The sequence below is a fragment of the Xiphophorus hellerii genome, chromosome 12, assembly GCF_003331165.1.
Source record: "Xiphophorus hellerii strain 12219 chromosome 12, Xiphophorus_hellerii-4.1, whole genome shotgun sequence".
NCBI lineage: Eukaryota > Metazoa > Chordata > Actinopteri > Cyprinodontiformes > Poeciliidae > Xiphophorus > Xiphophorus hellerii.
In genome coordinates, this window is record NC_045683.1 from 3,535,480 (window position 1) to 3,560,949 (window position 25,470).

At 38.1% G+C, this 25,470-nt stretch overlaps 1 protein-coding gene across 6 annotated transcripts in view; it reads left to right on the forward strand.

The window, feature by feature from the left end:
• Nucleotides 1-25,470, forward strand: part of wdfy3 (WD repeat and FYVE domain containing 3) — a 103,485-nt gene that overhangs the window by 42,918 nt on the left and 35,097 nt on the right. For 4 of the 6 annotated variants that reach the window (XM_032577855.1, XM_032577852.1, XM_032577851.1 and 1 more), the window contains exons 12-30: nucleotides 383-654; nucleotides 1,382-1,579; nucleotides 2,507-2,590; nucleotides 4,122-4,311; nucleotides 4,393-4,607; nucleotides 6,753-6,865; nucleotides 8,515-8,752; nucleotides 13,385-13,485; nucleotides 16,081-16,299; nucleotides 17,266-17,450; nucleotides 19,729-19,960; nucleotides 20,067-20,227; nucleotides 20,882-20,993; nucleotides 21,086-21,276; nucleotides 22,643-22,795; nucleotides 23,511-23,584; nucleotides 23,701-23,862; nucleotides 24,358-24,452; nucleotides 24,559-24,679. In XM_032577855.1, the coding sequence (XP_032433746.1) occupies nucleotides 383-654; nucleotides 1,382-1,579; nucleotides 2,507-2,590; nucleotides 4,122-4,311; nucleotides 4,393-4,607; nucleotides 6,753-6,865; nucleotides 8,515-8,752; nucleotides 13,385-13,485; nucleotides 16,081-16,299; nucleotides 17,266-17,450; nucleotides 19,729-19,960; nucleotides 20,067-20,227; nucleotides 20,882-20,993; nucleotides 21,086-21,276; nucleotides 22,643-22,795; nucleotides 23,511-23,584; nucleotides 23,701-23,862; nucleotides 24,358-24,452; nucleotides 24,559-24,679 (3,116 nt within the window). The remainder of the gene's footprint in view (nucleotides 1-382; nucleotides 655-1,381; nucleotides 1,580-2,506; nucleotides 2,591-4,121; nucleotides 4,312-4,392; nucleotides 4,608-6,752; nucleotides 6,866-8,514; nucleotides 8,753-13,384; nucleotides 13,486-16,080; nucleotides 16,300-17,265; nucleotides 17,451-19,728; nucleotides 19,961-20,066; nucleotides 20,228-20,881; nucleotides 20,994-21,085; nucleotides 21,277-22,642; nucleotides 22,796-23,510; nucleotides 23,585-23,700; nucleotides 23,863-24,357; nucleotides 24,453-24,558; nucleotides 24,680-25,470) is intronic. The other 2 variants (XM_032577853.1, XM_032577856.1) reach the window with 2 other exon arrangements.

A 25,470-nucleotide genomic window follows, 5' to 3' on the forward strand; every position in this document is an offset into this window, starting at 1 on the left:
CAGGAGGAAACCGTCAGCAGAACCAGAACGCAGTTCAGTATGAGCAGCTGTTTGCTACAACCGACTGATCCAGGATAAATTTCTATGTTATAGAAAATAAAAAGTTAATAACAGTAGCCACACCATTAATGGCCTTATCAAGGAGAGCTAAACAATTAAACTTTAAGTCCAAAATAAGGAAGGAAAACACACTAGGAAAGGTGATTTTTTTTTTTTTTCCCCACACTCAGGTTTTTATTTTACCAACAAATTAAAATAGTCTTCAGTACAACACACAGTTGCTTTCTCTTTAAATTCATATTGGATACTTTAACATATACTCATTTACTTTTACCTGTAATATTTTGATGGTGTGTGATGCATCTATGTTTTGCATCTTCAGGCTTTGTTGGCCGTGCTGCGTGAGAGTCACCGCACCCGCACGGTGTTCCGCAAAGTGGGCGGCTTCGTGTACATCACCTCCCTCCTGGTGGCCATGGAGCGCTCGCTGTGCCAGCCGCCGCGGCACGGCTGGGAGCGGGTCAACCAGAACCAGGTCTTCGAACTCCTGCACACCGTGTTCTGCACGCTCACCGCCGCCATGCGCTACGAGCCGGCCAACTCGCACTTCTTCCGCACCGAAATCCAGTACGAGAAGCTGGCCGATGCCGTGAGGTAACAAACAACAAACAGCCGGAATATATTTTTACTTTTACAGGACAAAAACACAAAATTTTACCAAGTGGTCTAGTTCTAGGTATAGGTCTTGTTACAAGTACACTTGAAATAAAACAAAACTAACTTCTCAGCAAGATATAGGAGCTTGTTTTAGTTAATAAGTCCTTAATATTGGTGAAAAAGTACTAGATCCACATAGAGCTAATAGTTCTAATGTTTCAACAGCAACTGTAAGCAGGTGGGGTTTTAGTCTACATTCTGAGTGTTTTGGCTGTTTTGCAGTCTTCTGTAAGTTTGTTCCAGATTTGTGGAAAATAAGAACTAAAAGCTGCTTCTCATGTTTGGTTCTGTTAATACAACAGCAGATCTTTAATGTGTTGTGAACGCCAAGCCATTCAATAATTTATAAACTAACAACAGTATTTTAAAGTCTGTTCTCTGAGCTACAGAGAGCCAGTGGAAGGACTTAAAACTGGGGTTATGTGCTCCATCTTCCTAGTTTTAGTCAGAACGCCAGCAACAGCATTCTGGATTGGCTGTTTTAAGTGAACAATTAAGGCATTATTGACTTAAAACAAGCTCATATTTCTTGCTGAAAAGTTACTTCAAGTGTTACAGGATATTTGCGTTAGAAACTAGACCAAAATTACTTGGTAATATTTTGTGTTTTTGCAGTGTGAATCTTATGACTTGATAATGAGCTTTTTCCCGTTCCCTCCTCAAGGTTGCTGGGTTGTTTCTCTGAAACGAAGAAGCTGGGCCCAACCGGAGTGTTCCCGTCCAACGCTCAGCCCTTCCAGAGGCTGCTGGAGGACGAGGCGTCCTCCGCAGGCTGCGCTGGAGACAGCGTCTGTCCCACGCTCAAGCACTGCAGCAAGCTCTTCATTTACCTCTACAAGATGGCCACCGACTCTTTCGACAGGTGGGCGAACTATGGAAACCCATAAACTGCTCAAACAATACAATACCAACACAAACATAGCTAAAGTATCCCTTCTATCATTGGTTTCAAATATGCAATGAATCAATTAATCTTATGAAAAAATCAAGACAAGCTCAATAATTTCCATTTGCATGATTTGTCATTTTTCTCTTTTCTCTCTACCAAAAACTGGACGATAAAACTCTTCTGTCTGGTGCTTTGGTCTCAACCAGCTCCTTTTTTGAAGGACAATTTTATTTTGAGAGTCATTATAATTCACTATATTTGTTATTTTTGTTGTTTTGTTTATTTATTTTGAATATTAAAATGTCTCCCAGTTCCAGTGCTAAATGTTCACTAAAATTTTAAGTTTATTGATCTTTGTGCTCTTGCATTGTTTTGCCATTAAATGGTTTCAAAACATTGTCATTTATAAAACAAAAAAATACATAATTTGAACTGCTCAGGCTTTGCAGAGGTAAAAAGGATATTTAGTTTCTGATTTAAGTTCACGTCAGCTGGTCCAGTTTTTCTGTTCTGCTCAGTCGTTCTGCTCTTCTGTTTATTCACCTACCAGAAGCTCATTTACTGCTGCGATAAGTTGGCAAACTTATCAAGAAACCCAAAGCAGAGCTGAAGCTTTTAAGAAGTCTAATTTTCTGTCCTTTAATCTTTCTTACTGTCATTTCTACACTCACCTGAAACTCTGTGTTCAGATCTGAGTCCACATTCTCCAAACTGGAGCTTTTCTCAACTAACAACTTCTTTCCTTCTTTTCTCTCTTTCTCCTTTCTTCCTCTAACATTGGTGCTGATTGGCTCATCATCCTCGGTCTGGGATGCCTGCACGGCTGCACATAAATGTGTGTGTGAATGCGTGCTCCTCTCTGTGTGTGTGTGTGTGTGTGTGTCACCTGTTGTCATGCAGTCGTGCAGAGCAGGTGCCTCCATGCCTGACTCATGAAACCTCGCTGCCCTCACCGTGGGGTACGCCTGCACTCGCCAGAAAGAGGTAGCTACAGCTTTCTGCCTTCTTCCTCACCCCTTCCTCTTCCTCTTCATTTCCTGTTTGTTGATGCTAAGAGCAATTTCAGCTGTGCTGCCGGGTTTAAGCCTTTTTCTCCAGTAGTAGGACAGAACTACAGTAAAAGAAACAAAATGTCTATTACATTATACTTCAAAAACACAAAATCTTACCAAGTGATTTTGGTTTAATTTCTAGTTAAAATATCTTAATAGACTTGAAATAAGACAAAACTAACTTAGAAGTAACTTTTCAGCAAGATATAGGACAGGGGTGTTCAAAGTGCGGCTCGTGGGCCATTTGCTCCCCTCTGAAAGATTTTGTGTGCCCCTGACACTTTTTCATTTTGACAAAACTTCTAACTGTTTTAGGTAAGTTAAAATGACCAAAATTCTGTTTATTCAAAACATAAACATTTTGTTTAAAAAATAAATAGTAAAGTTGGGTGTTTTTATTGTGGTAGCAGATAATAACTGACACACGGTAAAAACTTCCTGTCTCACACTCTCTGCTGACTCTGGCTGTGTCTCCTCAGGCAGGAATTTGCTGCTCTGTAATTTTGTTTTCTTTTTTTCCTAAAAAAGCCGATTTCCTCCTCTCCACCCCGTTACTCTGGATGAGGTGGTGTGAGAACTGCTGACTCATGTTATACACAGTTTCATCGTTACAAACAGAATTTTAGGCTTTTTAAAATTGTTCTTGGAGTAACTGTTATTTTAAAAGTTTGATGCCTAAATGGAGGATGGATAAAGAAAAATAAATTACAATGCCTTGATGAATTGGTGCAACTTTTGTTACAACCACCATTTTTATGCTATTTTGTTGGGATTTTAGGTGGTTAGCCATACCTTGGTAGGATTAGATAATAGATACTGAGCCTAAATTACGAGTTTACTATACTTTACAAATTAAAGGGTTTGGTTACACCTTTTTTAGGGACATCTGAGTATACAAACACACTCCAAAGGATTCTGATTTTTATTTGTAAAACATTTTATTCATGCTAATTCCACGTTGGATTTATACACTACTTTGTGGTGGTGTGTCATATCTTAAAATTGAAATAAAAAACATGAAAGTTTCTATTTATAATGTGGAAAAGTTTGTGGGAATGAACAGAATCACATTTGTATATAAAGAAAACACTTGCAGCCTTATTAATGTGGCTCCTGCTCTATTTTGAACTCAAAATAAGTTCACAATAGATATGTTGCTAATTATTCTGGCTTCATGCTTGTTGAATTGAGTTTGACAGAGTAGTCTGACTAAAATATATTTTTTTCATTCCATATTTTAATAATTGTTTTTCTTGCTTTCTTTTCCAAAAAAGAAATTATAAATGTATCAATTCAAATGAAGCTTTTATTAAAGAACCAGTATCCTGTTTCATAGCAGATAAAAAAAATAGAAAAAAAGAAGAAAATTAAATAGCAATTTTGATATTAGTAATAAAAATGTGGAATTAGAGGTGAAGGTTTCCTTTAAATCTTTTAATCTCTCGTTTTGTTTTGGCCTCCAGGCACGGTTACTACGGCACGTCGGGTTCTTCCGCCCCGGTCAAAGCCCTGACTGACCTCAAACTCCACCTGGTGAACCCGTCCCACCCTGCCTCCTTCTCATCCTCGTCCGACATGGTGGTCATCCACCCTGGGGCCGTTCTGGCTATGTTGGACCTGCTGCCCTCCGTCTCCTCCGAGAGCCAACCCGAGGTGAGAATACTGACCATACGCACCTGGAGGTGACGGAGTTTCCTTCAGCTCCCGACGTTTGACCCCTACCTTCTCCTCCAGCATGCCCTGGACCTCCAGCTCGCCGTTGCCAACATCCTGCAGCTCCTGGTGAACAGCGAGCGGAACCAGCAGGTGTTGTGTGAGGCCTGCCTCCACCAGCGGCTGCTCCAGCGCTGTAGCCAGGCGCTCGGCGATGAAGACCACCCGCTGCACCCGCCGCTGCAGCGGATGTTCGAGAGGCTGGCCTCGCAGGCGCTGCAGCCCGTCGCACTCAGGTACCGCCACTGACAACAGCTGAATGAAACATTCTGAATCCTGATTTATGGAGTCAATGTTGTATGCACAGCACATTTCAGGAACGAGTACTTTACGTTGTAAAAACGTCATAAAGTCACCACTTATAAAACAAGCAATGAACTTTACATTTAAAATTACATCAGAAAAATAATTTAGCAAATACACATCAAATATATTAAAGGGACAGTATCTGCCTTCAAAGATGAACCTCCTCCCCTCCTTCAGACTAGCAAGCAGCAATTAGCAAACACCTGGTAGAACTGTGCATCAGCTGAGCTCATTATAGGAGCTGCTTCTCAGTGTGACTCTGGTAAAAACGCTGTTGAAGGACATCTAACAGTAACGTAGTAACTGTGCTATCAAATGTCTCTATGTGGCTGTAAAATATGTAATACTGCCCCTTTAATCAATGTTCCATTGATTATGTTTAAATAGAAACTCTGGAAGTCTGTAAGTTTGTTCCAGATTTGTGAAGCTGAATGCTGCTTCTCCACGTTTGGTTCTGGTTCCTGGGGATGCAGAGCAGAACCAGAACCAGTAGACCTGAGAGGTCTGGAAGGTTGCTATGACAACAGCAGATATTTAAGCCATGCAGTGATTTATACACTAACAACATTATTTTAAAGTCTATTCTCTGAGCTACAGGGAGCCAGTGGAAGGACGTTAGAACTGGGTGATGTGCTCTATCTTCCTGGTTTTAGTCAGAACACCAGCAGCAGCGTTCTGGATGTGATTGAGTTTTTAGTCAGACCTTTGAAGACACTGTTGCAGTAATCAATGCGACTAAAGGACTGAACGGATGAGATTCTCTAGATCTTGCTGAGACATTAGTCCTCTAATCCCGGAAATGTTCTTCAGGAACTTTGTAACTGTCTTTATGTGGCTCTGAAGGTTCAGGTCCTTCACAACACCCAGATTTCAGGCCTGATCACTTGTTTCTAGCTCTAATAACTGAACTTTTGTTCTGACTTTTTTCACAGAGATAAAGAAACGCAATATTGGATCTAATTGAATTTACTATTCTTCATGAATAAATTCATTGCTGTATTTTTATGAAAATATTGTAAGAAGACGTCTGCTGGAATCAGAAGGCATGACAGGTTATGTCTGTGCTGCCAGATTTGATGATGATGAGGGTTAGATATGACTCTCATTTCCTGCTTGACTGGTTAAATAAAATGGGCGGTCATGGCTCAGGGATGATGGGAAGTTATTTCATGAGCACGAGGTCGGTTGTTTTTATATGTAAATATGGCCGTTCTGCTCGGTCTCTCCAGCTTTAATTATGCTGAGTGGGAATAAACATATCTGCTACCCTGTTTTCTCTCACTGTCTCTGTTTTTCTTTCTTTAACTTGTTTCTGTTGCCAGTCTGTCTGCCTGTCTGATATCTTCTGGTTGAGTTCGTTTGTGTCACGAACTCGACACTTTGACAGTCGAGTGGATGCCAGTAGGCATCCAAGTGTCAAGTGTCAGTTTTGTCTTAAACTGCCGTTACACAAAGATGTTGCTGCAGTAGTTGGAAGATTATCTTCTGATTTGACTCTCTATTGCTTCAGGGCTTAATTGTAATAAATAGGACCTGCTTGTTATTGTGATTAAAACCACAAAACCTGGGTGCCGTTGACTTGCTTAGATGTTAAGAGTGTTGTGTTTGCTGTACTGGTGCAGAATTATCAAATATATTTGTAATTCAGTCCATTTATTGATTGTGTTGACGTTGAAGTCTATCCTGCTCAGTTTTTCTGGGTTTCAGCCATTACTAAGGCTTAGATTTCTGTATTGGATGTGAAAAAAGGGGATTGCTGCATTCTTCTTGATAATAGGTAACACCTGCCTTTGATCAACTCTAAAAAGATAATTTGCTGAAAGAATATAAGTTAGTTTGTCTTTTATATATATATATATATATTTAAAAACTCAACGGCAGTTCTTAAACAGGTGTAATACATTTTATATACAGACCTCTGTATTGTATCTAATATATATATATATATAATAGAGGTTACTTAAAAGAAGAAATGCAGTAACAATAAAAAACATGTCAAAAATGGAAAGAATTAGCAGAGTTCTTGTATTTCTTGTTGTTGTTTGTTCTGACGTTCTGGTAAATTTCTCCGGCAGGGAATTTTTACGTCTGGGAAACCCTCTGAACTGCGGCGCCTGGGACAAGAAGCTCCTGAAGCAGTACCGGGTCCACAAGCCCAGCTCCCTCGGCTACGACGCAGACATGAGAAGTAAATTCTTTTTTCTTCTTCTCTGATATTAATAATCACATTAATTCTGCAAACGGCAATAGAGCAGAAGGTTATGCAAACTTTAGAGTCACACACTGAATGTGTTTTGAAAAATGCTTATTTTCTGAGCTTATAGTTGACTATCAAATTACTTTGCATTAAAAGTTGTAATTAATGACACTTAATGCAACTTTACATTTAAAGTGTCAACAAATTTTGCATTAAAACGCACACTATTAATGCAACTTTGCATTAAAAGTTGTAAATAATGACACTTTTTATGCGTAGCTGCATTAAAAGTGTCATTATTTACCGAATGACACTTCATGACAGGTTGTTATGTCAGTGTTATGCACACCCCTTCAAATAAATAATCATAAATGCTTAAAATTGACAGGAAATTTGAAGTAAAGCCTGATGGCCCGCCAGGCTGAAAATACACTGAAAGTAAACCTGAAATTAGTTCCAATATTGACACTATTTAGAATTTGGTCGAGTAATAATTTTAATTTTGCATTTTTGTGTCTTGCCACATTCAAATTAAATGAGTATGTTAAATATTTTATGTTTTTTTGCGGCCAGCCTGGCAGAAACCTCCTGGTAGAAATCCTTCTTGCGCTTCTCATTAAGTCGGTGAATAATCTCTCCGTTTAAATAAAGAGCTGCATGATTCTGATGCAACGGCTTCGGGTTGTTTCCTGCCAACAGCTGGTAGTGTTTGTAATTTTCTGGGCTCCTCAGCAGGTCCTAATTGCTTATTGTGTCTCCTCCCAGCTGATAATGGATATTAAGTCCCTACTAATTACTGCTGCATGCAAACAGCCTCTGGTTGAGCACGCCTTGTTGTCTGGTTTATTAGCTCCTATAAGTCTTCTCTAGTTTTATTCTGTCCTTGTCACAACTGCTGATGCTTAATAAATAATGGATTTTGTTGCCAGTATAAGGTGAAATATTAAACCTTTGTGCAGGAGCTTGTTCTGGCCCCTTTGGGACAGTAAACATCCACTGATGATTTAGGGCTGCTAGTTTACAGCTCCCTGTGGAGCCATTCAGAGCTGACATTAACATGCGTCCTGCCTGATTTAGTCACAGGTGGACAGCTTTTAAGTAGTTATATTCACACCTGGCGTTAGAATCTGTCGTCTGTTGTTGGGTTTTGAAAAATAAGCAGAGTTTAGTGTTTTCTGGATGTTTTATACCCTAAAATCTGCACTGCTTTCAGCTGTATTTCTTCACCCAGCCTCTTGATTAAAGTTTATGAATGAGCAACATGTGCTTATACGTCATGACTGACTTCTACATTAACAACTTTTCCTCCAATAATTTTCAACACAGCTATAATATGATGTTACACTTTGTAACTGACAGTTTTTAAAGAGACAGAGGCCCAATTTCAAAAGATCTTTTAAGGCATATTTGATAGATAGCATTTTTTGATTCTGCAATGAAATGGCACATGATGCTGCCCCTTTAACGGTTTTCAATGTCAGAAAGATCGCCCAGACATTAACATGTTTCAGAGCTACTGTTCCATTGTTAAGCGATGTTGAAGTGTAATCCCGATAATCACCTAACCGTGTTGTTGGACCGTCACCTCGGCTCTGCTGGTTGTTTCACCTGAATTGGACATTTACTTTGTGTCGTTCCAGACAGCATGACCATGTCCATGGAGGGCTTCGGCCCCGACAGCGTCTTCACCACGCCGGCTGAGGACAACGGCCAGTACCGCATCAGCCGCAGCCTGGTGCGCTCCGCCGAGGACAGCACCGTGCCCCTCACCCGAGTCAAGTGCCTAGTCTCCATGACGACGCCCCACGACATCCGCCTGCACGGGTCTGCCGTCACGCCGGCGTTCGTGGAGTTTGACACGTCGCTGGAGGGATTTGGGTTAGTCTGCAGGATTTTTACCTGGTTCTCTTCTTTCTTAATGAAGTAATAATAGTAATATATCAGGTTTTTTGCGGGTTTTTGGAGCTGCAGAAAACAGCAAAACTTTAATGTTATCTTCGCCTTATTTTTTCTAAACTTGAAGTTTTCATAAGTTTTAATATTTTATGTTTTAGACCAACACAAATCTGTGCTTAACTTTAAAAATCTGGCCTTTTTGAAAGAGTGGCGAGTAGAAAAAAGTCCTCAGAAGTAGAGCTGAATCCATTAATCATTATTAAGAAATTATTGAAATAATCGTTATTCAGAGTAGTAATTAAGCCAAAACTGAACTGAATATACAGTATATGTGTATATATATATATATATATATATATATAGATATATACTCCATGTATATATATATGCATTTATGTTAAAAACACCTCTGTCTAAATATATCTTAGACAAAACTACGCAAGTGATATTTTTCATTTTAGCTTCAGCTGGTTCAAATTTATTAAGTGACAAAATGTGAAAATAATTATGAGTTATTGCTAAAATGTTTTTTTTTCCTCATGACTTTGTAGAATAAATACCAGTATTGTCTATAACTAGACCTGTCACAATAATACTTATATACTAGACAATAAATTTTCCGAGAAGTTAACACGATAAACTGTATTATTGTTGTTTTGAGACCATTTTCATATGATATAATGGTAATGGCTTAATAATGCACTTTAAATTCTAATGAATATAAATAAACAATTATGTAGTCTCTGTAAACAAAATTGTCTTTGAATAAAACTAAAACGTTGTATGACTGTATTTTCTCCAGTTTTAGGGTAAATTTTAAAGAAATAAAACAGAAAGTAGATTTATTTTGGCTTTGCTTCTTCTATATCAGTGCTTTCTATGCAATATAAACAACTCGAACTAAATTTCCCAAAGTAATTTTAACGTATCACCAAAGTAGGTTTCATTCTTTGTTAATCAGATTCCAGTTGGAAATATCTGCGGTTCTCCTCAGAACCCAGGATGTGTGTTATTTTTTTTAAGGTGCACCAGATGGTGTCCGTTCTTGTTGTGAATCTCTTTATGGATCAGTTTTCCTCACCGGTGACACGCGCCTCGGGGCGCCGCGTTTTTTCTCCCCCCGGTGAAACATGTCGGTGTTTTTTCCCTTCCTCTTCGCAGCACCTGCAGCTGTCTCAGCAGGAGGCTGCTATCCGCCTGCAGTTGTGGCGCTCCGCATACAAATAGGCTTATTTTCCGCCTTTTATGTCGTGCCGGCTACCTTTTGCTGCTCCGCGCTGCTGACAGAACGCACCTTCATACCCCCACAAACTCCCCGTGGCGATTGTTAGCGGAAAACATGTTCTTTGGAAAATGACCTTGGCAATTTGCTTCCACATTTGTGCAGACATAGCTGACAAATCCACACACAACATTGAATCCATAAAGGGGTGGCAGAGATTTGAGAACCATTTTTTGATTTCATATAAGTCAGATTGTTTTATTTTACTGAATCAATTTACAATTTAAATCAGTCAACTTACTTTTTAAAATCAATTAGCCTTTTATTTAACTTTTGATTTAAAAGGTTAATTAATTTCAGTATTTTTTTTATTGAAATTAGGCAAAAGTCAATACATTTCTACTGAAATTGGGTAAACTTCTGTAAATTGTTACTCAAATTAGGGAATTTAAAAACACTTACTTTTTGTAAGTGTTTGCAAAAGCTTTTTTACTATGTTCAATCTATTTGTGTTATTTTAGCCCTAATTTCAGTATATTTTTAAAAACATTTTTATTATGCTAATTTCATTGTGTTTACTGAAATTAGGTAAATTTCTGTAAAGTTTTACTGAATTTAGGGCTAAAAAACTATTTTTTTATTTTATATAAATCAGTTTTTTAATCAATTACATTTTAGCTGTAATTTCTACTAATTTTTAAAATGTACTAATTTAGTTACATGTTTAAATTATGTAAAATTCAGTACTTTTTTGCTTAAATTAGGGCATTTTAAAAAGATATTTTTTGACTTTATAGAGATCTGCTTTTTTACTTTATTCAGCCAATTTACAGTAAGTATTAACCATAATTTCAGTACATTTCCACTAATTCTTTAAACGTTTCGATAAATTTCTCATATTATATAAAATTATTATGATTTAACATGAACCTGCCATTGGGACTAGAGATGAAAATTATCCACCTGACTATAATATCATGTATTCACCTGTCAGTGTTGACAAATACATATTGTCCCATTATTAAAAATAAACTATAACTTATAAAAATTAAATTGTTTTATGAGAATGTCCATCCCCTTCATAAACAAAAATAAAATGCCCTAATTTCAGTAGAAATAGGTAATTTCAGGTTGCAGCACTGATTGGACTGAAAAACAAAATGCAGTTGGTGAAGCCAACACAAGCTGCAGCAGATTAAAACTCGTTCATATAAAAATCACTTTACATTCCTGGGACCGTTTGTAAAGTTTGGCTGAACAACATGAAACAGACTTGATGAAAAGGCCGTGTCATGTTCACACCGTTAATTAGCTTTTTCTTCTTCTTTTTTTTTATTTGGTGTCAGCGCTCCTGCAGATAATCCAGATCAAACTGCAGCTTAGATTTCCGGAAACCCTGCAGCAATCGCACACCGCCGCAATTCGCCTTTCCTCACTGTCTTTCCTTTTTTACTTGCGGAAACAAAATGGAAATAGAACATGGAGTTTCTTTTGAAAACGCAGCGGTGAGGCGGCGGCGAGGCGGTGGCCCACTTTCAGCGAAAACTCAGGAGGAAACCCACTCACAGCCCCTCCTCCCCCTTCCATCTGTCAACATGAAATATTGATGCTGCTGCCGCTGTTAGGAATCACACGCACACACACACACATGAATACACACTCATCCAGCCAGGCGAGGAAGATGGTATCGCTGTGGAGGGAGGAAGACTTTTCTTTTTGAAGATTTTTATTTATTTATGTCTTCTTTTTTCTTTTTTGCATAATGTCGGTGAGGAAGTCTGCTGAAACGCTCGTTAGCTTGACATGCGAACAGGCGCTACACACGACCTTGGAAAAGGTCCTGAAAAAAAGTCATAACAAGGAATTGTTAAAACTAAAAATTGGCAGTGGTGTGGATGTGGTCAGGTAGCCAGCCGCGACCTTTGACCCTCCTATCCAGGAGGAAAAACGAGTGAAAGAGAGAGACAGTAATGGGCTCAGAGAGGGTCTCATTAGAGATACAATGGTACCAGTGCAAAATCTAAACTGGGAGTTCTGGATCTTTCTAAGAACCAGAAAAACAATTTAATAAATAGAACAGAGAGGGAAAAAGACGGAGCTTTTTTCCTACCTTCCTTCCTTCCTTTCTTCCTTCCTTCCTTCCTGCCTTCCTTCCTTCCTTCCTATTTAGTAATGCTGAATTGACAAGTTTTCTTGAAACGAGACACTATGGCTTATTTTCTTCGTTTGCATGTCTGCTCTGATTTATTTTTCCAATTTGCATAAAATGCTTCCCAGATGTTTGACTCTCCTCCTCACTGAGGAGAGCCAAAACATTTAAACATTTGATGTTTAAAGTTCCAACTTTGATTTATTCCTCCTTTTTGCACACATGTGGTCTGTTGTCACGCTGTGTTTTTTTTTCTGTAGTTATGCAGAAAACAAATGTAACTGAGACGTTTTACTGTCAGCAGCTGCCATCATGGCTGCTTGTTTTGTTTCTGGTTAAATTAAATTAAGTTGCTTCAAACCCATTTAAGAAAAATATAAATCCCACATGAAGTGTGTTCAGTTCTGGAGAAAATGTTACATCCACAATTTACTATGCTATTGGGAAGAAGGTGTAGCATAGCAGGGAGCAGCTGGTAGTGCATATAAGAACACGATTGACAGCGCTAAGACCCGCCTCCTCACTCTGGTTGGTTGTTTCTAGTTAGCACTGGGAAAAAGCAGAAAACAAAATTTTTTTACATTTTTTTCCCCACTGATCATTTGTCTTGACAGAGACAGATGATGCATTTCTTCACACAGTGGGGGAAAAAGAAAAATACTTTAATAAATAAGTAAAAAAAAAATATTTTTATGAAAGTTACACACTGCTGCTTTAAACACTCTTTTATTTTTTAGATTTTTATGTTACATTTTTATTTTCTTGGACCAGTCAGGTGAATAAAGTGGGAGAGATGTTTCAAAACATAAAATGTTACAATTTTGCTTCCCTCATCCCTTCTGTAATAAAAACTGTAGTAAATTACAGTAGGTTATAATATTGAGTTTATTTGTATTGTCTTTATCTCCAAATTTTGAAAACTTTCCTTGAAAATCCTTAAAAAGTGCTTGAATTTCACTGTGGGGAAACCCTATGAACCTTCACCTCCACAGTAAGCACATTCGTCAGAGTAAATGCTTTTCGGTTGTTTGAGTTTCTATATGATACTTCAAAGCTTTTCTGTTGGAAAGCACATAAATTATCCTCTTGTTTTTAAGTTTTACGCAGTTTTTCTTGCAGCAGCATCTGTAAGCACGCTGTAAATCTCCTCTGCAGCTCCTCCGTGTTTAAGCTGACAGCGTGTGTTTAGCATGTGCTACAGCTGCGTCCTGAGACAGACGGCTCATCAATCTTTCCTCTGCAGGTGTCTGTTTCTGCCCAGCCTTGCGCCCCACAACGCCCCCACCAGCAACGCCACCGCGTCCGGGGTCAACGATGGAGCCGTTCTCAGCGGCATGGGGACTGGTAAGATGTCCGCTTCATACTCGCTCGTCTTTGTAAAAATTGCTGACAATGCTGAGAATGAAATTCAGTCGTCTGGGGCTGGACAGTAAATCAATAACAGAACATATCACGATAGACACATGATCAATATCAATAGATAATAAAAACAAGATTCATTTGATCAACTCTGTTAGAACTTGTCTTCGGTTTTTTGTTGTCATTAAGCTGCCATTCAAATAATACATAAAACGAAAGTTGTCCTATCAAAATAAAGGCAACAAACCTAAAACAGGAATTTTTTTTTTTTTACCCCTCCAGGGGCTCTTTTGTGGGCTCTAGTGTCCCTTATATGAAAGTAGTCTGACAGGAAAGGGGGAAAGAGATGGGGGAAGACATGCAGGAAATATCGTCGGGTCCGGGAGTCGAACCCGCGACGGCCGCGTCGAGGACTCAAGGCCTCCAAACATGGGTCGCACTGTCCCCTACGCCACCACAGCACGCCCAAACAGGAAGTTAATCGTAGACAAAACAGATAAAGCAAAGTAAGGGTGATACATGTTAGAGAGGGACACAAATAAAGAACTCAATTTGGGGTTATTTGCAATATATCTGATAAAATATTCAATATTCAATGTATAGAATATTCAACGAACTCCGATTCAGAAATGCACAGCATTCTGGGAGATGTAGGCAGAGGAAAGGCACTGACTGCTCATCCTCTCAGCGAGCTAAGTTAGGTAGGTGAAATCAACTGACTCACTCACTCTTTGGTTACCTAGCAACAACCTGCTGGATAGCAAGTAGTTTGAAGTCCCCCCCCCGGGCCTCCCATACTTCAGTTGCCTAGCAACGATCTGCTGAGTAACTGGCGCAGCAACAGTTTCAGGTTTCACCACTTTGCTTCATAACTGCTTAAAAATAAGAAATAACGATGTGAAGTGAAAAAATGTGGATAAGAGGAAAGGTCATGATACCAGTTCAGCAGTATTTCAGATATTTTTTTATAAAAAAACAAATCAATAATTTTCAATATCAGCTGATATAAAACGCTTATATCTTGATAGGTTTGATATTGTCCAGTTTCCTGATTCAGGTGTGTTGGAGCAGAAATGGATCCAAAAGTAGCAGGACTGGAGTTGCAGACAAACCAATGAATATGTGACAGAGTGCTAGGCGATAAAACGATTTTTGATTTAATCAATTAATTGAATTTTTAGTTTTTGAAGATTAGATTTTTGTGAAACCAGGATTTACTTTCCACCATTGCATTCTTTGGGCTTCCATAGATCAGAGTGACATCAAATACTGTAGCTACCAGTGACTCAGCATTTTCTGCGTCCATCTTTTCCACTAAGCAGCAGATTCTTCTTTCTTACATTGATGCGTGAGCAAGTTGCAAAAAAGGAAATGTGGGTTTTCAGGTTTTTAAGGTTTTTTTTGTTTTAATGTAAAATAATGTTAATTCCTCGTGTTTAAAAATTGTGCCTTGAGGCAGCAGATTTAATTAGCTGTCAGTGCAGTTTCTCTTAATAATTAATCTTTGAGGTGAGTAATATACCATATAAAACAGAAAAGGAATAGTTGGTGCTCATTTTGATGGATATAAACTGCGACGTTATGGATGGATTTCTATTAGATGTCCTTCTTTAATATTTATGAAACACAGAGACTCTTCGTCCTCTCTTACATTACGTTTTCCCTCTCCACTAGTTTCCTCTTCCTACCCAGCGTCCTGCTCTATTTATAGACTTTGCTCTTTTCCTCCCTCGTGTTTCTCTGTCTCTCAAATTCTTCTCTCTTCATGTCTTTTTCATTTCTTATCCCGATGTCCAGTCTCTCTCTCTTTTTTATTCCCTCCTTTTAGCTTCCCCAAATCCATCTCTTCTCTGTCAGTGACCGACCCCTTCCCAGACCTGTGAATGATGTCATCTAGAAATGGATTCAGAAATAAATTCTGCTAACATCCACGTTTTACCAACTTACAAAATGTATATGCATAAAATAAATACACTTTTTTCAAGCAAGCAAACGTGGCTTCAAAATATTATTTGTGGCATCAATACGCATGTGAAGATAAAATATTGTACTACAAGTAGATAAAAATTATTAATGATAATTTGGGGTAATATTGACTAAATGTTTAATCAATGTTTATTTTGCTTAGTTCTTGCTGAAAAGTTCAAATGATTTTTATGACTTAGACACAGTTGGATTGTGTGGTGAAATAAATAAAATTGTGAAATTGTGACATTTAATACTAAATATTTTCTAATGAATCCATATTTATCGATACTTTCATTGAACAAATGTGAGAAAATAGTAAATACGGGCAGTTTTTAAAAAAACAATCATTAATTAGAATTTATAGTAATAACAATGAATTGGAATTCTTATACTAAGAAATGTATCATGATAAACGACAAACGATATCATAAACGCCCACCTCATACTCTGTAGGCATAAAAGAAGAGCTCAGTTTTACCAAACTTTACAACCGCCACTGTGCTTATTTAAAAAGAAATCTGGAAGAAGTTCATAGCTGTGCCTGTTACCATGACAACGTAGTCGTTTTTGTTTGTTTATTTTTCCTCACGCGGTTCTTTCCTCCTCCTCCAGGTGAGCGCCTGTTTCCCCCGCCGTCCGGCCTCAGCTACTCCACCTGGTTTTGCGTGGAGCGGTTCAGCGCGGTCCCCCAGGCCCACCAGGTACGGCTGCTGACGGTGGTGCGGCGGGCCACCTCCTCGGAGCAGCACTTCGTCTGCCTGGCCGTGGTTCTGTCCGCCAAGGACCGCTCGCTCACCGTCTCCACCAAGGAAGAGCTGCTGCAGACATACTGTGAGAGCAGCAGGAACCCTGCATTGTGTCTTACATATCACCCAAACACAAACGGATGGATGGATGGATGGATGTTTGAAATGCTCCGGTCAAAAACAACCAATCAGAACCAGGACTCTCAATGAACCTCATGTACTCACCTCAACTTATTGTTAAAGAAAAACAGTTTATCTGCTGTCATTGGTATCTATGCTAACTAGCCTTAGCATTCACAACAGGCTGGAAGCTGTAGCATAGCAGAAAGCAATAGGTGGCATATAAACAAGCATGATTGACAATGCTAAGACCCACCTCTTGGCTCTGATTGGTTGTTTCATGTTACCAGTGGGAGGAAGCAGAGGAGCATAAAATGTTATGTTTTAGTTGACCTTGTCCCTGATGTAGCAGTAGATGATTGGCCTGTTGCAATACGCAATAAATTAATTAATCACATGATCAATTAAAATTAGTTCAATATTTTCCATTCGCACAATTTATTGTTTTTCTTGTTTTTCTCTTTCTTCCAAAAACTGGATGACAAAAGTCTTGAAACTGATGCTTTGGTCTCAACAAGCCTTTTTTTGAAGGACAGTTGTGTTTACAGAGAATTTATAATTTTTTTTATTTGTTGTTTTGTTTATTTTTGTTTACAATATTATCGTTTATCACAGTAAACGATAATATTGTTGACAGTATTAATAAGTCATTAATATGGATGTTATTTCACTTATAACAAGACATTTTTGCCAAGTTGTAAGTGAAATAATCTGCCAATGGAGCTAGAACTTTTTCATCCATATTAAAGAATTATTTTGCTTAGTTCTTGCTGAAAATTTAGTTATAAGTTAGTTTTGCCTTATTTCAAGTAAAAGATGTTTGCACTAGAATACTTGTTAAGATTTTGTGTTTTTGCAATGCAGTCTTGCTGTTTCTTTCTACCTGAGCTTTGTGACTCATTCATGCTGCTTCTCTCTCTTTCTCTCCAAGCAGCGGACGAGACGAGCGAAGAGGCCTCTTTCTACGAGATCCTGCCGTGCTGCGCCCGTTTCCGCTGTGGAGAGCTGATCGCCGAGGGCCAGTGGCACCACCTGGTGCTCGTCATGAGCAAAGGCATGCTGAAAAACAGCACGGCCACGCTGTACCTGGACGGCCAGCTCATCAGCACCGTCAAGGTAACGGTTACAGACACACTGCCATGCTAAAGATGGAGATTATACATTGATCTATGTAGAGAAATACTTTTCTCTGCATAGATATAAGCCTAAGCCTTTCACAATAACAAATTTTGCTGGACGATAAATTATCTCAGAAGTTATTGTGATAAGCGATAATACTGTTGATTTGAGACCATTTTCATAATGCAATAATGCAAGAATATGTTCTAAAAGATAAATAAACTCTAAATTCTAATAAACATTTAACACAAGAACTGGACATTTTAAAATAAAAGAAATAAAAGCAAACAAAATTAATTATAAAAGAAAAGACAAAATGATAAATCGTGCCAATGGAAATGATTGAGATTGTTTTAATTTATCATGCGAATAACTGATTTATTGCATATTGTGCCTGGAAGAAACCAGGGTTCTAATAATTTTAAGTGGTTTCATTTTAGTTTTATTGTAGTTTTATTTTGTTGTGACATTTTATCTGACTCAGTTGGTTCTATTTAATTTATGTTTGCTAGTTTCTAATAGTTATTATTGGTCAAATATTGTTTACTTTCAGTCTAGATTTTATTAGTCGTATGAGTAGGTTTAGCTTTTTCATGATTTGGTTAAGTTTTAGTTTTTAGGTGCAGAATTATTATAAAGTATTGTGGATATAATACTCTACAGAAGATAACATTTTAAAAAATAAATTCAATTACCGTATTGTTGAACAACCAACTGACTGGGATTTTCTTTCAACTTTTGCTCTTCCTGAAACTTTTGTATGTAAAAAAGAAAAAAAAGTGATTAATTTCATTTGAATTTTTAATGTATTAAAATCCCTGCACTAAAATATAGTTAATGCAGAAGGATGATTTCCTTCACTTCTGCCCTAATTTATGGAAATAAAGTCTGCTTGAGGTATTTTAGACTCTTTCATTGATTATTCTCTGCAGATGATGTTACTTTATTGCAATTGAGATAGCTGATCAGTAAAAAGTTGTACATTAAAAAGTTTAAGAATGAGAGGTTCTTTGTAATAAATCAGGATGTGTCTGATCTTTCTCTGGACAGAACACAAAGTTTCTGTCACTAAACAAAAATCCTTTCAGCTAACATTGTAAAACCCCAGTTTTAGCCGATACTGACGCCTTTCTGTTTGGACGCCTTTCTGCTGGCCGTTTTGTGCAGCAGTCAGCAGACTGTGATGTGGTCTGCGGTCAGGGGTGACTTTAGATTTCCCCCCTGAGATTAAACACCACACCACAAGTCACAGCTTCCTGTCTGCAACACCGATAACAGCGGTTTCATTTCCTGCTGAGGTCAACATGCAGGAAACGACAATCCGCTGCTACGTGGCTCAGATTGGTTAAACTCATGTTCTGCATTTCCATTAAAAAGCTGGTTGGGTAAAAAGATTTTTTTACCTTGTCAAAAGAACAGATTGTATGTTAAAATAATGGTTGATTTCCACTATTTTGGTTTAAATATTTAATGAGTTACATGAAAGATTAGCTTTTTCATTATATATGCAGATATGGACAACAATTTTTACTGGTTATAATTTATTTCTGAACTATAAGAGGATGTAAAAAACCCAGCATTTTTCCTAGCTTTTCCGCCATGAGCCGTTGATTATTTATATTATATATTATACTTTATTGTCACATGTAAAAACTGGGTTGAACTTTTTTAAACCTTAAACCATCACACCTTAAATCTTCCTATGCCTTTGGCAGATTATTTCACTTATAACATGAGCTAAATGTCCTCTTATAAGTTAAATAATCTGCCAGGGGAATTGATACCTTTTCATCAAAATTAACAAATTATTGACTCAAAACAAGCTCCTATATCTTGCTGAAAAGTTATTTATAAGTCAGTTTTGTGTTATTTCAAGTGTACTAAGATATTAGTTCTAGAAACTAGAGCAAAGATACTTGGTAAGAGTTTGTGTTTTTGCAGTGGAGGACATCGCTCAAAGCATAGAATTAGACTGAATAGATCTGCGCTCATGAATCGGGCGCATTATCATAATACTTGATCTAGAATTTTTTTAAGTATTGGATTGGATCGGTGCATTTCTAATTTTCTGACTGCAAAAAGTTTGAATTTTTCTGTTTCCTGCTGGTTTGTCTGAAAATCAAACAACAGCCGATTTCTCAGAGCATTTCTATAAATAAAACATCTGCCTGTGTGGCAAAAAAGCCTTTGCTCTCTTTCTGTGTAAACTGAACTCATAATTCCTCCTCTTTAAAGTCTCTTATTTTTTTTTACCACTGTTTCTCCTACGGTTCAGATTCACTACATCCACAGCACTCCGGGCGGCTCGGGCTCCACCAACCCCCCTGTGGTGAGCACCGTTTACGGGTACATCGGCACGCCGCCCGCGCAGCGCCAGCTGTCCAGCCTGGTGTGGCGGCTGGGTCCCAGCCACTTCCTGGAGGAGGTTTTACCAGCCACCAGTGTGGCCGCCATCTTTGAACTGGGACCAAACTATGTGGGCAGCTTTCAGGCCGTCTACTTGCCCTGTGAGCGAACCCTCAGTGACATCGCCCTTTATTCTAACTCTGCCATCTTTCCTCCCATACAGGTGGTTTTTCTCTTTGCTTTTCACCAACTTTTATTCTTTTATAGGCAAAGACACAAAGACGGAGGTTGTGCCTGCCACTCCGGTGGCTCTGATACCGGAGGAGAAAGTGTCTTTCAGCCTCTATGGACTCTCCGTCTCAACGCTAACTGTGGCTAAAATCAGGAAAGTTTACAACAAACTGGACAGCAAAGCCATTGCCAAGCAGGTGAGAAATACTGAGCTAATATCTCATCTGAATCAAATATGGAGAGCAGAATAAACTAGAAATATTGTTAACTGCAAACGTGCAAACATGATCTGGTCCATCAAACCTCTCTCACTGCAGAGCAGAAGAGGACAGTGGCTGATTTTAAGACCTTTGTTGTGATACATAAGATCAGGGGATAAGATCGGCTCCACATAAACGTATCGGCCAAACACCAATCCCCCAAAGTGAAGGAAATCTGTGCAACCCCACTCTTGCCATCCTAGCAACTTTCTTGCAATATGTAGCAACATTTGAGACAAAAATATTGGTACTGACTAAAATTGGAATCAGCAGATCAGGCTTTTTAATGATTGGTAATCGGGGATCAGCCAGAAAACTGCAGTCGGTTCACCAAAATGAATAAAAATGTTTGCACTTCAGTTGTTTCATCATAGTTAAAGTGTACAACATTTTTTGATCCTTTCTCTGTAACCTGTCGCTTTATGTTGAAGTTGTCACCAAAACCTGAATTGGTGAATAAAACAAAAACGTAACTGTTTATACTGTTTTATTAAAAAGACTGTAATAAATAAACAATGGTTACCCTGGTTGGGGAGCAAGTAAAGCTTATCATACACTGAGCAAAACTGAACTGCCTCCTTCCTTCTTCAGCTCGCTGTGTCCTCCCATGAAAACGCCACTCCTGTCAAGCTGATTCATAACGCTGCAGGCCACCTCAACGGGCCCGCTCGTACCGTTGGCGCCACCGTCATCGGATATTTAGGTAAACCAGTTCCTTAAACCAGTTTTCAAAGCTGCTTTCTGTAGCTCTGAATGAATAAAATTACTCGTCCTCCACTTTTCTTACCCTTTCAGGTGTCCGTACGTTCGTTCCCAAACCTGTCGCCACCAACCTGCAGTACGTTGGCGGCGCCGCGGCCATCCTGGGCCTGGTTGCCATGGCGTCAGATGTGGAGGGGCTCTATGCGGCTGTCAAAGCGTTGGTGTGTGTTGTGAAGAGCAACCCTCTGGCCAGTAAGGAGATGGAGCGCATCAATGGCTACCAGGTGGGTCACCTGATGCCTCAACCAGCGATTATCAGTCACAGTAACAGAATTACGGACAAGGTCAAAAATTTTACAAATGAAGATTTATCCTACGTTTGCATCTACAGTCTTCACGCAAAGTTTATGGTGTGAATTTTTTTTAAATTCTGTTTTTTCGTTTTATTGAATTCTTGATTCGCATCCTATTTTGGAATTACAAAAATTCTAATTTGGATTCCTGACACACACAAACTTTTGGCTGGCAGAGGTGTTGTCAGTCACTTGCCACGGCAACGGCTGTTAAAATAAATAATTGGAGTGATTTAGAGTTGACTTTTTTACCTCTGCTGTGGCAAAATGCAGCCGCTGTAATTTCCTAAAGTTCAATAAATGACAAAAACTGGACTAATTCATGACAGGCATGAAATAGGATAAAATATTTCATGAAGTATTTAAAAAATTATGTCTCCTAGAGTGGGATTTATGCAAAAGAGAAATGTGGTTAGTCCTCTTTTGCATTACAGAACTGACAAAAATCATATTTTACCTATGAAGCTTTAATTTAAGTCCTATTTTATGTAATTCAGGTAAGAAATAATTGCACTCTGACCATTTTTGCGACTCTGCTCGTCCAGCATCGGAACAGTCTGGTTTCATTGACACAATTCAATGCACAGTAATGGTAACCAAAATTTGTTGTCTGTCACGATAGCAAATTTTTCTGGATGATAAATTGTCCGAGAAGTTATTGTGATAACTGATGATAGTATTGCTTTAATTTCTAGTAAACATTTAACACTGCAACTGGAAGACATTTTAGATATTAAAAGTAAATAAACAAAACAACCAAACTAACAAATAAAATAGTTCGCAGGGTCTTTGTAAACAAAAATGTCCTTCAAAAAAGCGTCTAGTTGAGACTCAAGATTTTATCACCCAGTATTTGGTAGGAAGAGAGAAAAACCATAAATCCTGCAAATGGAAATTATCAAGCTTATTTTAATTTATCATTTGATTCATTAGTTTATTGGTTAATGCAACAGGCTCCCTTTGGGTGCACATCACTAGCTATAGTGACTAATAGGTGCTGTTCGATGCTAACTCGAGCTACTCTGCTAACCGGGTTACAAAAGTTACCTAAAGTGTTAGTAATGTTGCTTAACGTTAGCTTTAGTAGAGATCTTAGAATAATCTTAGCCATGCCTTGCTTTAGCCGGGCTCATTTTCTTCTTTTGAATTTTTGTTGTGAAATATGTCGCCCCCACCTGGTATGTCATTGCTATTGCAGCATTTTTGATTGGAATCCATCAGACGGTGAAGACACAGACTTCTTTCAACTTAAAGAACAAATTTAAAGAGTGGATTCATTTAGTTTTCTCCCTTTTAGCTGCTAGCTATGCTGCTAAAGAAGAAGCGCTCGCTGCTCAACAGCCACATCCTCCACCTCACCTTCTCTCTGGTGGGAACGGTGGACAGCGGCCATGAAACCTCCATCATTCCCAACTCCACTGCTTTTCAGGACTTACTGTGTGACTTTGAGGTGAGAAGATTTGCTTTGATGAGCTTTTAACTCTTAATTCTTACACTGAAATGTTTTACTCTTCTGATTGTAGGGTGGCAAACGTTTATGGTAACAGACATGGCAAAAATTGTAATATTGTATTTCATTTTTCTTAAAAATGAGTGAATATAATATGACTTTGGTCAAGGTTTGGTCACTATTAAATTAAGTCCAGTGACTTTTTGGGGGGCGGGGGGGTGTTAGTAAATTACAATGTTGACTTTAGTTGAATAAATTAAATGGATTTATTATAATTTTTTTACGTAGCTATAATAAGCACTTGATTTAAATAAATGGAGGGTCTTTGCGGTAAAAATGTCAAAAGAATTTACTTGGTTAATTCAAACTCATGTGCCACCTGCATTAGCAACTAACTAAACCATGTTTAATACAAAAAAGCTGAATTTTTTTGTATAAATAGATTATGCAACATTTTCTTTGTATAAAAAATATACAAAAATTGTCTCATACAAGATTTTTTTAATAGAAAACATTGTATAAAAAAGCTTTTAATACAAAATGCTTATTTTTTTAATGTAAAAAATAACTAGGTAATTACAACCTACTCAGATTCATTAAGTTAACTTAATTTACGCTCACTAAAAATTAAATAGAGCTCACATCTATTTTTTTAAGTAAGGAGTAAGTATGGAGAAGTAACTAGGTTTTACAGTGTTGTCTTTCTGCCCCTCAGGTTTGGCTTCATGCCCCCTACGAACTCCACCTGTCTCTCTTTGAGCATTTTAATGAGCTGCTGACAGAGTCCAGGCAAGAATCAAGCATTTTAAAAAATCTCTTAAAATAAAATTCTGCTTTTAACTTTTTTTTGTTGTTTGTTTGCTTTCTTGTGTGAAAATAAAATAAACTTTGTTTTGCTCAAACAGTGAAGCAGCAAAAAACGCTAAACTGCTGCGGGAGTTTCAGCTGATCCCCAGGTTGCTGCTGACGCTGCGCGACACGTCGCTGTCGCAGCCAACGGTGGCGGCCATCAGCAACGTCCTCAGCCTGCTGCTGCAAGGCTTCCCCAACCCATACGACCTGCTCAGGTGAACACACACACACGCCCACACACACACACACTGTTCCTGATTGGCTGTAAGCTAGATGTTAGCTTCTGCAGTAGTGCTTATACGGTTTCCACAGTGCGTATTAATGGATAGTAAAGTATAGTTGGTCTTTGAACTATTGAAATCAGTTATAAGTGTTTTTGAAAGGATCCGAAGCAAAAATATGAGTTTCAGGCTTTATGCTTTCTACGTATTTAACCAAGTAGCTTCATCAGTTCCCCTGCAGCAGATTTGCTTTGTTACCGTTGAGTTTATCTGAAAATACATCACAATCACGCTGGAAAACAAATTCAAATGATTTTTCATGATCTCATTTTTTACCCCACAAAATTGTGTGTAGATTTGTTCACATTAGATCAGCTTCCTTAATTTACACATCAGTTCTTTTAAAATATGTAGAATGTGAAAAGAATGTTACTAGAAAAGTTACTAGAAAAGAATGAGAAACAGAAAGTTTGTTTTTCTGCCTCCCAGGTTTGGCCAGTTCATCTCCTCGACTCTCCCCACTTTTGCTGTGTGTGAGAAGTTTGTTGTCATGGAAATCAACAACGAGGAGAAGATTGATGGAGGTGATTATTATTGAATTTCTTCCCTGCAGCATTTCTGTAATGAATGGTCTGGAAATAAATTAAGAACCTTTGGATGTGACTTCTGGAAACGTTGTTCTGTTTGCAGGTAACGACGACGATTTCGGCGGCCTCCTGTCAGCCAGTCTGATCTTGCTGAGGAATCGACTTTTGGACAATTTGCTTAAGCTTCTTTTCACTACGAAGGAGAAATGCACAGTTAACGTCCAGTAAGACTCCATTTTCCTCCTGAATCTGCATGAAGGGAAAGAACATACATTGCAACAAATAAATTATGGCTGTAACAATTAATGAATCGATTATAGTCGTATAATCATAAGCTAGAGTATACAGACTCAAAAAAAGGCAATGTGCTGAAACAATGTAACATTCCAAAACATTAATTAAGCCAAAACTATCCTAAAAATTTATACATTGTCTATTTAAGATAAAAAGAGATCTTTGTCTGTTAATATTTTCTACCTAGAACTTCAAGTGGCATCGTTTTAGCTTCGCCTGATTCAAATTTTGCACAAAAAATCTTCTATTAAGCACCTTTGGTTATGCAATTATTAAACAGTTAATTGGAAAAAATCAACCCTATGTTGTAATGATGTTAACCAGAAAAGGCTGTATTTTCTGGTTAAAGTATTTTTCATCCTTTGCTATAAATGATCAATCGGACACAATCTGCCAATGTAACCAGTACTTTTTAAATCAATATTAATTAATTATTGACTTAAAACAAGCTCCTTTATCTTGCTGGAAAGTTACATGTAAATTAGTTTTGTCTAATTTCAGGTGGACTAAGATATTTGCACTAGAAAGTAGACAAAAATTACTTGGTAAAATTTTGCAGTGTGCAACAACTTTTTGTTTGTCTAAAGATGTTTTTGAGCCATAAAACATGAAATATGGACCAACATATTAGATGTTTTGATGATGGCATCATGTAATCTTTACCGGTTTTCTTTATTGCTGACTGATGTTTTTTTATTACTTTGTAGTTTTCTGTTTTTTC